Consider the following 12,939-nt stretch of genomic DNA (forward strand, 5'->3'; position numbering starts at 1 on the left):
TAACAAATATATTAATACTTGAAGATGCAAGTGTTGTATCTTCAGTTCACATCTCTTCTCCATGCCACATGGCAGATTTAAAATCCTATTATAGCTTTGTGTGAAACATTTATTCAATTTGTGTTTCCTAATTGTGTATCTAGGTTCATTAATATGACTCCCAAACTCAAAGAAACCTGAGTTTAAAATGTTATCAGCAACTCAGCGTTCTGATTCTTCTCAGTTTCCTATTTTCATGCAATTGGTTTAGCATAGAGGAAACCAGATGGCAGCAAAAGGGATTTTATAATAGAAAAAAAATTTTGACTTAAACTTGCAGAACTGTTGTTCAAGTATTACCTTTGCTTCTAACTGCATAATTTTAATCATGTCACTAAAATCTCTGGGTGTCAGTTTCTCAGAATCAAGAAAAGAGGCAACATTTATGTACCTCCTATGCTTCTGTGAATCTCAAGACATCTATAGTTCTCATATGCATATGTCTAAGCTTTCTCCATGACAGGGTGATCCTCTTTCCCCTTATTCCTAACTTCAAAGGCTCAGAGATTTCCCTTGAAGATCTGCTGCATCAAACTTGGAATACACAATTCAGAAATGGAAAAAGCCATGGAAAAATAATTAATATTTACCAGTGCTGACTCCGTCCTGGGCACTGTGCTGAACCTTTCTTAGCATGTTATGGGTACAAAGACTGAATAATTCAATTCAGGCCCCTGTCTGATCCTGTGGACAAATAGGTCCAAACACCAGGAATAAGAATCAGCTCTTTACTAGAACCCATCCTGCCCTCCAACTTTGTTACCCTTAGGTCTCTGGTACCTTCAAATTGAACCCTTTTTGTATCCTTCCTTTCTGTGAACTTAATCCCTTGGTTTCTGTCTAAATTCTAAGAGTCCCTACATGTTCAGCTAAAATGAAAACTTCTGCATTCTCTATCCTCAATCACTGAGAACTCTCACATATTTGAGATATCACAATGCATCATTTATATTGCCTTCATGGGCTTTATATCACTTATTCCTTTAGTTTAGTTACTTATTTTTAAATTTCAGCAAAAATTCCACATAAATTATGTGTTTATAATTGAAATTTTAAAAGTGCAAAAGGACATCTTAATTCTGTGTAGGTAAGAAAGTTTAAAATGTAAAATATATCTTTTAAAAAATTTTATTTCTCTTTGGCGACATTGGGTCTTCATTGCTGTGTGCAAAATTTCTCTAGTTGCAGTGAGCAAGACTACTTTTTAATTGCAATATGAGGTCTTCTTATTGTAGTGGCTTCCATGTTTATTGAGCACAGGCTTCACTAGTTATGGCACATGAGCTTCACTGCTCTGAGGCATGTGGAATCTTCCCTGACCAGGGATAGAATCCAAGTCCCCTGCATTGGCAGGTGGATTCTTTACCACTGGTCCACCATGGAAGTCCTAAAATAAATCTTTAAAAATCAAAGGTGGAGAATTAATATATTTGAATACATCAAGTTGTGAAATTCTCTCTCCATACATTTTAATTAATGTGATGACATCATTAATGAGCTGTACATATGAATGTTTTGTGCATATTTTACCTCAATTAAGGGCTTTGTAAGGTTCTTCTGAGACTGCCCCAGGTGGCTCAGTGGTAAGGAATCAGACTGCCAAGAGAGGAGTTGCAGGATAGATCCTTGAGCCAGGAAGACCTCCCAGGAAAGGAAATGACCATCTACTTCAGCATTCTTGCTGGGAAATCCCAAGGACAGAGGAGCCTGGTGGGCTACAGTTCATGGGGTCACAAAAGAGTCAGACATGACTTAATGACTAAAAAACAATAAAGGTTCTTCTATAACCACAAATATAAAAGGATGCAAAAAAATAAAATGTCAAAATAGTCGATGAAGAGCTCTGTCATCGTGAGACCCTGAGAGATTTTTGATGAGCGGAGCCCCAGTCCCACTGAACACACTCACAGTGTGCATACCTCTTACACACTTGTTTGTTGAAAGTCAATGAGAAATTGAAGTTATTTTTACTATAGCACAACATTGTCCATTTTGATTGATCCACCCCTATACTTATAAGTGCAACACTATCTCCCCTTAATCCTCACCTACCTCCCTTTCTTTTTTCTGCTTTCATTACACATATCAGCTTCTAACATAATGATATTATGCTGTTTTATACTTGATAGGCAAATGGGTTTATTTTATTGTTTTCCCCTAGCACAACACTATGACTGACATATAATACAGACTTATTAATATCTGTTGAATGAATAAATAGATGAAAGAGAAAATGAGAGGAAACTAGTGCAACCTTTCCAGAGAAGAATTCAGTACTCTCATAAATTTGAAGAAGTTATTACTCTTTAACTAAAGACTTCTAAGAATATTATACAAAAATATACATCAGTATACATCATAAACACTATTGTAGTCATGAAAAATAAAGAAGCCTAGATATTTAATAAAATAAAATAGACACATCAATAATCAATATTAATACTGATTTATTGAAAATATTTTAAAAATAAAGTTAAGGAGAAAGATATGTTCCAAAATGACCAGCATGATACCATTTAGTAAAAACCACTGTTAAATATTAAATTTGGACATATGTGTACAATAAAAATATTTTTTAAATGACAAGCAAGATGCACAACTTCTGTAAACAAAGTGCTCTTTCTGAAAACACTGAGGGGAGATGATCAAAAGAGGACACAGGACATCTATAATGTATTTTATACATTCAATGTATCTATAATGTATCAACTTGAAATAAATGTACCAAACTTGAAACAAATAAACCAAAATAATTTGATTTTTTGAAGTTAATTTGGAACAGATAGACACTGTATTAGTATATGTATTTGTCAATAGCTATTATTTTTAAATAAATTTTATACACTTCTTGAATCTAAAGCTTAATCATGGGTAGCTTTTCAAGTTTTCAGTTTGCATTAATCCAAATTTCAATTTTTCAGTTTATATTAGTACATGCTGCTTTTTATGCCTTGCATAATTTCATGTTCTTTCAACATGGAATTTCATGTTTCATGATTTCTAATGAAATTATTTTTAGCTTACATGGTCGGCTTCCATTCTTAAGTCTCAGACTCCACAAATATAAATGAATATTTCTTACACTTTCTCAGATACTATTTTGTCTCATTTATGTCATTATCTCATAGGAAATTTGGTTTATTGATTTCATTTTTATGTCATTTATCTCAGAGTTTGTAAGCTACTTTGGGAACTAAGACAATGAGAGTTTCCAGTTTTAATAATAGTGCCTTGCCAACATAGCATATTTTTTAAATTAAAAAACTGGAAAAAAAAAAAAAAAGGATGCTTTTTTAATACTTGACTATCTAGTAGAAATTTGAAGTAAACTGACTTTCCCCATGTCCAGCCTCCTGTCCACCATCCTTCCTGGAGATCTGAAAGATGGTTGTGAATCTTCCTGGAACATGACTTGCCTCCAGATCCCTGAGGAACATGATCTTGGGTTTGCAAACTAAATTGAAGAGATGGTTTTCTAGCTTTTGATCATAAGAAGTGAGTTGCTGGGCAAATTCTCTCCCCTAATAATCAACAAAAGAGCACAAAATACACTATTTCATTGCTCTGTTACATGATTGAAGATTATATAACAAGTTTACAAGTGTTTGTTCTTGGAAACTACTAAAATCTGTGTAAGAATAGCTGTTTGTGGTGTTTTGACCCGGCTGCTTCCATTGCCCACCTGCAGCTACTTTGAGTGGCAGTTCAAAAAGGAGAGTGAAACAAGGCAGTGAAAGCCAACAGCTTTGCCACTGCTTGCTAAATTCTTGCTAAATTATGTGAGGGCTCACATAATTAGAAAATTGTTGTGATCTTAGTGCAAATGAACACAGAAGTTTAGTAGCTGCAGTAATCTGGGATGTGATCCAGTTCAGCACATAAAATAGATGTGCAAACTAGCAAGGTAATTTAGAGGGCATCCCAAGCAGAAAAACTGAGATAGGAGCTTTAAATTTTTACACATATCCTGTCTACAACTTCACCCTCGGAGAAGAGTGAAAGAAATATTCATCATACATCCCAGCTTTTGGATCACAAGACAAGGGACCAACTTCTGCTTAAGCTTCACTAAGAGGACTAAACAATCCAGCATAGTTTAGATGCTAGGAGCAAGCTAAAAGCAAAGACAAAATATGGGGCCTAACAGCAGTCTGCAGGATACTTTAGGATTAAAAAAGTAAAAGGTCAGTCACTCAGTAGTGTCTGACTCTTTGTGACCCCATGGACTGAGAGGCTCCTCTGTCCTTGGAATTCTTCAAGCAAAAATACTGGAATGGGTAGTCATTCTCTTATCCAGAAGATGTTCCCCACCCAAGGATTGAATCTTGGTCTCCTGTATTTCAGGCAGATTCTGAGCCACCAGGAAAGCCATCTGAGCCACCAAGAAAGCCCTGGTTTGAGAAGAGGTGTGCAATTCTGAGACTTCTTCATAAGGAGGGAAGAAAATCTTGTACCAAGTTTCTCAGCATTTCATTGCATCACTCTAAAGAATAGGGGTAGATGGATCTCAGACACTTGCATGTCTCTGGAATATTGAAAGATGATGCATAATTCTTTCAGGAGAAGAGAGAGAAATGAGGCGTGCGCCCAGCCTGCCAGAATTTCATTTAGCTCCTAGATAAAGAGGGAGAAAAAGTTATGATAGTCAATAAAGCTCAATGAGATTGGAAGAAGGTGCAAAACCCTGAAACTCAAGGGACAGTAGTGAAGTGTGCACATCTATAAAAAATGTCTGAGAGATTTCCAGAATCTCTATAAACAATTATTGCTGAAGGCTTTCTCTGTAAAACTAGAACAGGCAGCTTCTTCAAATACTCAAAAATTAACACAAAGTTACAAGGAACACAAAGAATTAGGAAAATATGATACTACTGGAGAAATAAATTTCTAGTAACTAACCCTGCCCCAAAATGGAGATCTGTGACTTGCCTGACAAAGAATTTAAAATAATGATTATTTGAAAAGCTCAGTGAGATAGAAGAAAAGACAGATAACAACCAGAGAATCAGGAAAGCTGTACCTGAAAAAAATAATATCAATGAGATAGGAACTATAAAAAAGCAAGCAAACGAATTATGGAACTAAAGTATACAATAATACAAATGAAAATTTCAATTGAGAGTTTCAGTATAATACTTTAGCAGAAGAAAGAATTGGTGAACTCAGGGATATGTTATTCAAAATCATGTAGTCAAAGAAGCAAAATAAAAATGAATAAAAAAGGAGAGAAAAAGTCTACAGAACTGAAATGGCACAATCATGAGAACCACTGTATGCATTATGGATGCTGAACAGATGTGTACCCTAAAATGCATATGTGGAAACTTAATTCCCTGTGATAGTACTTAAAGGTGAGACTTTGGGGAGGTGATAAATCATGAAGGCAGAATCCTCCTGAATGGAATTGGTACCTTTAAACAAGAAAAGTGGGCTCTTACAGATATCAAATCTTCTGGCACCTTTATCTTGGACTTTTAGTATCTAGAAACAGAAAAATAAATTTATCTTATTTATAAGCCGGAGAAGGCAATGGCACCCCACTCCAGTACTCTTGCCTGGAAAATCCCATGGACAGAGGAGCCTGGTAGGCTGCAGTCCATGAAGTTGCTAAGGGTCGGACAGGACTGAGTGACTTCGCTTTCACTTTTCACTTTCATGCATTGGAGAAGGAAATGGCAACCCGCTCCAGTATTCTTGATCCCAAGAAAATAAAATCTGCCACTGTTTCCACTTTTTCACAAACACAGCACATGTACAAAAAAATTACCCACTGACTCAAAATAGTAGCCTTCTACCAATCAGTGTTTACTAAATTAAAAAAAAAATCACAAAACCTTAGTGACAGAAAACAGCAAATATTTATCATCTTCTTGCACCTGTATGTTGCCTGTGGGGGCTCTAATGATCTTGATTTGGCTTAAGTGTGTTACTCTAAGTTACACATTTTCATTACTGTGCTAACTGATCATATTCTCCTCATGAGGACTATAGAGGTATGAGAAGGCAAGCATAGACATAGATGTTTCTTGAGGCTTAGATTTGGAACTGGCACAATTCTACTCCTGATTAGATTACTTCCATCCATGCAAATTATATGGCCAAGCCCAAAGTGAAGAGGCAGAAAATACACTCTTTTTCATGGGAAACTTGAAAAATATATCTGCTGAAGGGCAACGGAGAGTAAAAGCAATGGAGACAATACTTCAGTCTGCCTCAGTGTACATGTACACTGAGAGCCACAGTGAAAAATCACTCACCACTAATGACAGTCACCCAAGAACTGCAATCAATTATGCCTATTATTTTGTGATCTACATCAGATCCTAAAGTGTCCTCTTTTATCCAGATGCATATGAATAAAATGTTATTCAAAGGATGTTACTATTTCCCCACAACTAAATGCACAGTACTGGAACAGGGACAGGATATTCATAACAAGCCCATTTTAAAAGAGGAAGAATGAAGGATACTACATAGCAATTTTGTGTCACACAGGGTATTTGTCATGGGTCATTTATTCTTGACTTAGGGCATTTCTTTGGTTATTCCTCAGTTCTACTCTCTGAGCATTAATTCTTGATCTATTATTCTTTACATATACTGGTCTTAATCATTGAAATAAAAGGGATAACATGTTTCCTTTACCAACAACATCTTAGGACACTTCTGAATAATACAATGGATAATGTATCCATATTAGATATTAACTAGCTTTCTCAGAATGCTTCTTGCCTATAGAAACAGAAAGATCCTGTGATTTTTTCCCATTTCTTTTAGTCTAGGTTGATGGCACATGTACCAACTTTCTCAAGAACCTCTGTAGATTTCCTTTGTATTGTGGTTCACTCAAGCCTAAGAGGAAAAAAAAAAAAAAGCAAAGAAAAACACTTCAAAGAGTGAATGGAGGGTATTTCAGTCACATGCTTACTTTGGTTCTAAGAATTCATTATCCATTTACTGGACTTGAACTTTATCCCCAGGCTATGACTTAGTGATTATGCCTTTCATGTGAGAATAATCTTTTAATTCTGAAGAAACCAGAGATGATAACCTGTTTGGAACTGTTTATTTTTTGTGTGTGTGTTTTACCCAATTTGTTTCTGAGTTCATCTCTCTATTTTAAGACTTCATTAATTGTAGCTCACAAAGCTAGTTCATGCTTGTAGCATTTTGCCTGAAAATCCATTTTTAAGACCATACATTTATTGGGCACAGCTATATTGGTACACAAGCTTTCATTACATAAAACTGGTCACCATTTATCAAGCTTTTTATAATATATTCCTTATGAACTTTTGCACCATCCCAAAGAAAAGAACAGAGCATTTAGTTTTACATTAAAGCAGAAATCTATTTCCAGTACCAATACCATTTATCAGTCTTGATTTTGTAAGGAAAACAAAGCTACTATCAGTGCTCCAGGGCTGAAAAGTTTTACATAAGAATAGGGCTTCTGTAATCATTGAGGAGCTTGAGGGAAGATCTGTCAGTGTTGTTATGGAGTCATGACTTGACTTTGAGAAACTGACTTGGGTGGAAAAATCAGAATCATGGTATTGTCTGCATTGAATACCCAAGGTGAGACTAGGTTATAAGAGCTCACGGAAATGTCTGTGAAACTGCCACATCAAGAACAGCTATACTGCCGATGAAGCCATATGTTAGATCCAAGAAATAATGTTCCCCATCTCAATTCCATTTTCCTAATTTGAATGAGATTCCTGTTCTTGTGAAACTCTAACCTGGAATAATAAAAAGAAGGTGATTCTAGGAAACACAGTGTGCATCTCTTAGGTAGGAGTGGTGGGGAGGATCACAAGGGGACAATAGAGGATTTTGAACACTGTCCTTGAAACTGACCAGATCACAGTCTGTGTTTGAACTGATTATGACCAAACATGCTATTTATTTTTAACCTATGAAACTGATAACCCCACTTTAATAATCCCAAGCTATTTTCTCTTATGCATTTTTAATCTCAGAGACATCTTAAATCAGTTCTGGGTCAAGTTTTGACTCGATGTTTATGTTCTGCCTTTCTTAAATTTAGATTTGTTTTTATAAGGAGAGAAAGAATGTTCTAAATAAATATATAGGAAAATATATAAACTGGAAAATATAATTTTAAACTTTCAAAATGTACAATATTTTTATGAAAAAGTTGGTATATTTGCTTTTTGATAGCTCCAACACCTAAATGGTTTGTGCTCAGTCACTCAGTCATGTCCAACTCTGCAATCCCATGGACTATAGCAAAACATGCCCCTCTGTCCATGGAGTTTCCCAGGCAAGAATACTGGAATGGGTTGCCATTTTCTACTTCAAGGGGTCTTCCCAACCCAGGGATCAAACCCAAGTCTCTTGTGTCTCCTGCATTGGCAGGCAGATTCTTTACCAGTGCACCACCTGGGATTTCCCATCTGTACCATGAGTGGAAAGTTATAATATAACTTGAAAAACCTAATGTAAAAACAGAAATCAAGATAGTGGATTCTGAGAGAGTCTTTAATAAAGTAAAATTTCAGAGTAGAACTGATGCCAGGTGTGGATAATATGACATAAATAAATAAGAAAACTGAAACTTCCTCCTGACTTTCCCCAGGACAGTTTAGTTTTTATGCTTGCTCAACACTGCAGTGGACCTAAGAAGACACATTCACCTCAATTCTCTAAAGTGAAAAAAATCGATGATGTAACTCTTCCCCGACCATTTGGATTTATACCTGATGCCCAGGCCAGGTTCATTCAGCTGGTGTGGCTTACATTCACTCTCTGATGGAGGAGAGAATGTGGAACAAAAGGTAAGTGCTCAAACTGTTGTGTCTTTTTCCTGAAATGCAGCATGTTATCATATATCTCCAGAACTTTATAGAACTGCAAGGGGAAAAAAGGAGCCAAGATGTGTGATTACTGTAGCTATCTTAGGTAATTCTAATTTTAGATTTCATGAAATCCAAGATTTTTTTGACCTAGGTACATTACATTACATTTTGCTTCACACTTCCATGTGTCTCAGTTACTATGTGATTTTTTTCTCTGCAAGTTTCTCTAAACTGCAGAAAATCTGAGACTGACCAGACCTCAATGAGTCATGAAGTTCCTGACTTTTCCATAATCTAGAACTGGACTATCTTGTTAACTTAAATAATTTTAGGACTACAGCAATTCAAATGGAAAATTAAAAATTGAAATTTTCAGGCAAAGCAATTGTTGCTCAAGGCTGCTAAATTGTAGAAAGGAGAATTTTACTACTTTTCTGAGTAAACAGAGACAAAGTAACAGAGGAATCACTATGCTGTGTTATAGGGATGTAGCTTTATGTTTAATTTAACCCAATAGTTCCATATACACATTTATCTTCATTCATTCATTTACTGGGCATGAAATATCCAATGTCATGATTACCTGGGGGAAGAAATGATGTCAGCCAAAGGAGAAATAAATGTTTAAGATTTTTCCAACTAAATAATTGCCATGCAGGACATCAGTAGCTTTTGTTTTTGTAGTTTCTCGCAAAAATCATTTCTCTGCATAGACTTCATACAATAAATGATTTAGACTTTGCTTTGAGGTTGAAAGATCAGCATATAGTTGACCTCCTGCTCCACCAGGGTCTGTACCTTGAATGTTTCCTCCTCTGTACAAGGTCTGGAACCAAGCGCCCTCTTTCTGCATGCTAGGTCGTCACCTCTCCTGCCCTGCATCAGGTCCATATCCTGAGTGCCTTTCTGCCCTGTACGAGGTCTGCTCCCTCCCTACCCCTCTTTCCTTGTACAATATCTGCACCCTGGGTACTCTCCTTTCCTATGAACCCCTCTGCACGCCTTTCCTGTATGTGATTTGTAAACAAGTGACCTCCTCCCCTGTAAAGGTCTGTATTAGTCCTACCCTTCTGCCCCACACCAGGTCAGAAACCTGAGCTGCTCTACCCAGGCAGGCCGGCACTTTCTGCTCTGATGCCCCTGATGGTCATCTTTATGGAGCTTTGTTGTTCAAGGAAAAACACAATAAACTGAAATGCTTAGCAAGGAAAGGGTAGAAAATATTTCACGTTTCAAGTTTCAACAAACTTCAATTGTGTTAACACAATTAACAATATTAATATTAACATTTTCTGCAGCTTCGACTTCTATCACTGAGCGCTGGAGGAGCTAATGCATCCAAAGGTGGAGTGGGAGCTTTACTGAATAGCTTCATTCAACATTTGCATTGTTTCAGACTCATTGTGTTTTTTCTAATCTAGATTTCTGATCATCCCATGAGATGAGTCCTTTTATATCTTCAGCTTGGGGTGAAAAACAAATAATGCTGAGTATAAACAACTTGTTTATACAGTTTTCAGCTATCCAGATGTATTTCATATTCCTCTCTAGATTTGTGGTCAAAATGCAACCTGGCCTCTCAGAGATTTGGACTTTTGATTCTACATCTATACAACTTCATTTTTTAAAAAATAGCTCAAAGCAGTTTTCTGATTGGAAAAGTGTTAAGAAAATCATATATGTTTGAAATATCTTAAACCAATGAATCTTATTTCTTCCTCAGGTGAGAACTGTAACCAAGACCATGTACTCAGGGAGTCAAAATTCACAGAATCAAACGTCAAGTGATTTCATCCTTGTGGGGCTTTTTGGTGAAACCAAACACGCCCTCCTCCTCTACACTGTGACCTTCATCTTCTTCCTGATGGCCCTAGCTGGGAACGCCCTCCTCATCATCCTCGTCCACCTGGAGCCCCGCCTGCACACCCCCATGTACTTCTTCATCAGCCAGCTCTCCCTCATGGACCTCATGTACATATCTGTGACTGTGCCCAAGATGCTCGTGGGCCAGGTGACAGGAGATCATACAATTTCTCCCTCAGGTTGTGGGATCCAGATATTCTTCTATCTAACCCTCGCTGGAGCTGAGTTTCTCCTCCTGTCTGCCATGGCCTATGACAGATATGCTGCCATTTGCAGACCTCTCCATTATCCTCTGCTGATGAACCAGAGAGTCTGTGTATGCCTGGTGTCTGGATGCTGGTTCCTAGGAATGGTGGATGGTTTTGTGGTCACCCCCATAGCCATGAACTTCCCCTTTTGTCATTCCAGAAAAATCCTGAGTTTCTTCTGTGAGGCTCCTGCTCTGCTGAAATTGTCCTGTTCTGACATCTCTCTCTACAAGATGATCATGTACCTGTGCTGTGTTCTCATGGTTCTCATCCCCATTGTGGTCATCTCAAGCTCATACTCCCTCATCCTGCACCTCATCCACAGAATGAGTTCATCAGAGAGCCGCAGGAAAGCCTTTGCCACCTGCTCCTCCCACATGATTGTAGTGCTGCTCTTCTTTGGTGCCACCATCTACACCTACATGCTTCCCGATTCCTACCACACAGCTGAGCAGGACATGATGGTGTCAGCCTTTTATACCATCATCACCCCTGTGCTGAACCCCCTCATTTACAGCCTCCGGAATAAGGATGTCACAGGGGCTCTGAGGAGCAGGGTGCAGTCAGGGCTGAGCCTAAGGAAAGTTGTAAAGAGGAAAGCCTGAGGATGACTATATATTTTTTCCCCTATTATATTATCCCCCACCAATTTCTCCTCTTCTTTGTCACCTGCTTCCAGGGCCCCCAACACTGAGTCCAGTTATAACTTTCTTCTTTCTTATGCATGTGACGTTTCTCCTCCATACTGTTTACTCATCATAATTTATCTCATCATATTTTATGTCCTTATACTCCTTTTATCTATGAAGCAAAAATTGACATAAACAAAACTCACATAGTGCCTTTGATCTGAGCTCCCATCCCAAGTTTATTCACCTTTTTAATATGAGACTGGTGTGAAATCCTTAATCCTAAATGTGGCTACCTGAGAAAAATCCAGATCCCAGCATAACACAGGAGATCTTTCAGTTTTCCTTGCCCTGTAATATACCTCAGTTCATAATTCACATGTGGCAACCACAGGGTTTCAATGAGTGCTATTATACCTTAGTAAGAACAATGTACACATTTTTTTTTTCAAATATTGAATATGAGACTCATAGTATAAATACAAATTTACTATATGGCTGTAAGACTAAGGCTACATAGACCAAACATCAATCTACATTAAAGTTTCCATGAGTTAATACATTCATCTAACTTCACAGGCTATAAGGGTATGTAAAAATAATTAAAAGTAATTTCACACTTAGTTTCTTTACTCTTTATCATAGGAAGTGAGCTGACATACGTAAATTAAATATAAGATCCTCGAAGGAGGATAGAAGTTTAGGAAATCTTAATCTTCTTAGTTGTTTCCTTCTGAAACAAAGAAAATTAACAAAAGTTTTGAAGATATTCACGTGTTATTACTTTATTTATTGTATATCATGCTACAGTAGAATGTCTGGAAGTTTAGTAGGTGGTTCAGTGGTAAAGAATCTGCCTGCTAATGCAGAAGTCACAGGAGATGTGGATTTGATTTCTGGGTTGGGTGGATCCCTTGGAGGAGGAAAGGGAAACCCACTCCAGTATTCTTGCCAGGATACTCCCATAGACAGAACTCTGTCCAAGGGATCACCAAGAGTTGGACACGACTGAGCATGCATGGCCTAAGTAACTTATTAGTAGCATCAAGACACTATTATTTTCATGATAAAAATAATTCATGTGTCTAGTTTTATCCAATGTGAGAAATTAGAAAAAATACATTTACTCTAATCAATGTGCAAGGGGTTTTGGACTCTAAATTTTAGTGTCTAATACCATTTGAAACAGAACCGTGATCTTACTATCAAGGGATAGACATCTGATATTCACAAGCCTGATGCCTTTTAACAGACTGATAAATGAATAATTTTGATTCTTAATTACGATTATTCCTGCAATGCATGAAATTTGTCTGAAATTGAAAATAACCCCCCAGT

General features: G+C 37.1%; 1 protein-coding gene across 1 annotated transcript; it reads left to right on the forward strand.

Moving 5' to 3' along the window:
- Positions 1-10,605: 10,605 nt before the first annotated feature.
- Positions 10,606-11,577, forward strand: LOC133062871 (olfactory receptor 2T3-like). Its single transcript, XM_061152230.1, has one exon. It carries the CDS (start codon positions 10,606-10,608, stop codon positions 11,575-11,577), a length of 972 nt encoding a protein of 323 aa, XP_061008213.1.
- Positions 11,578-12,939: the final 1,362 nt, after the last annotated feature.

Source organism: Dama dama, chromosome 9 (assembly GCF_033118175.1).
Source record: "Dama dama isolate Ldn47 chromosome 9, ASM3311817v1, whole genome shotgun sequence".
NCBI lineage: Eukaryota > Metazoa > Chordata > Mammalia > Artiodactyla > Cervidae > Dama > Dama dama.

What these genes read in the sequence shown, in the direction of transcription:
- LOC133062871 (XM_061152230.1), top strand. Translation starts at nt 10,606, where the DNA reads ATGTACTCAGGGAGTCAAAATTCACAGAATCAAACGTCAAGTGATTTC.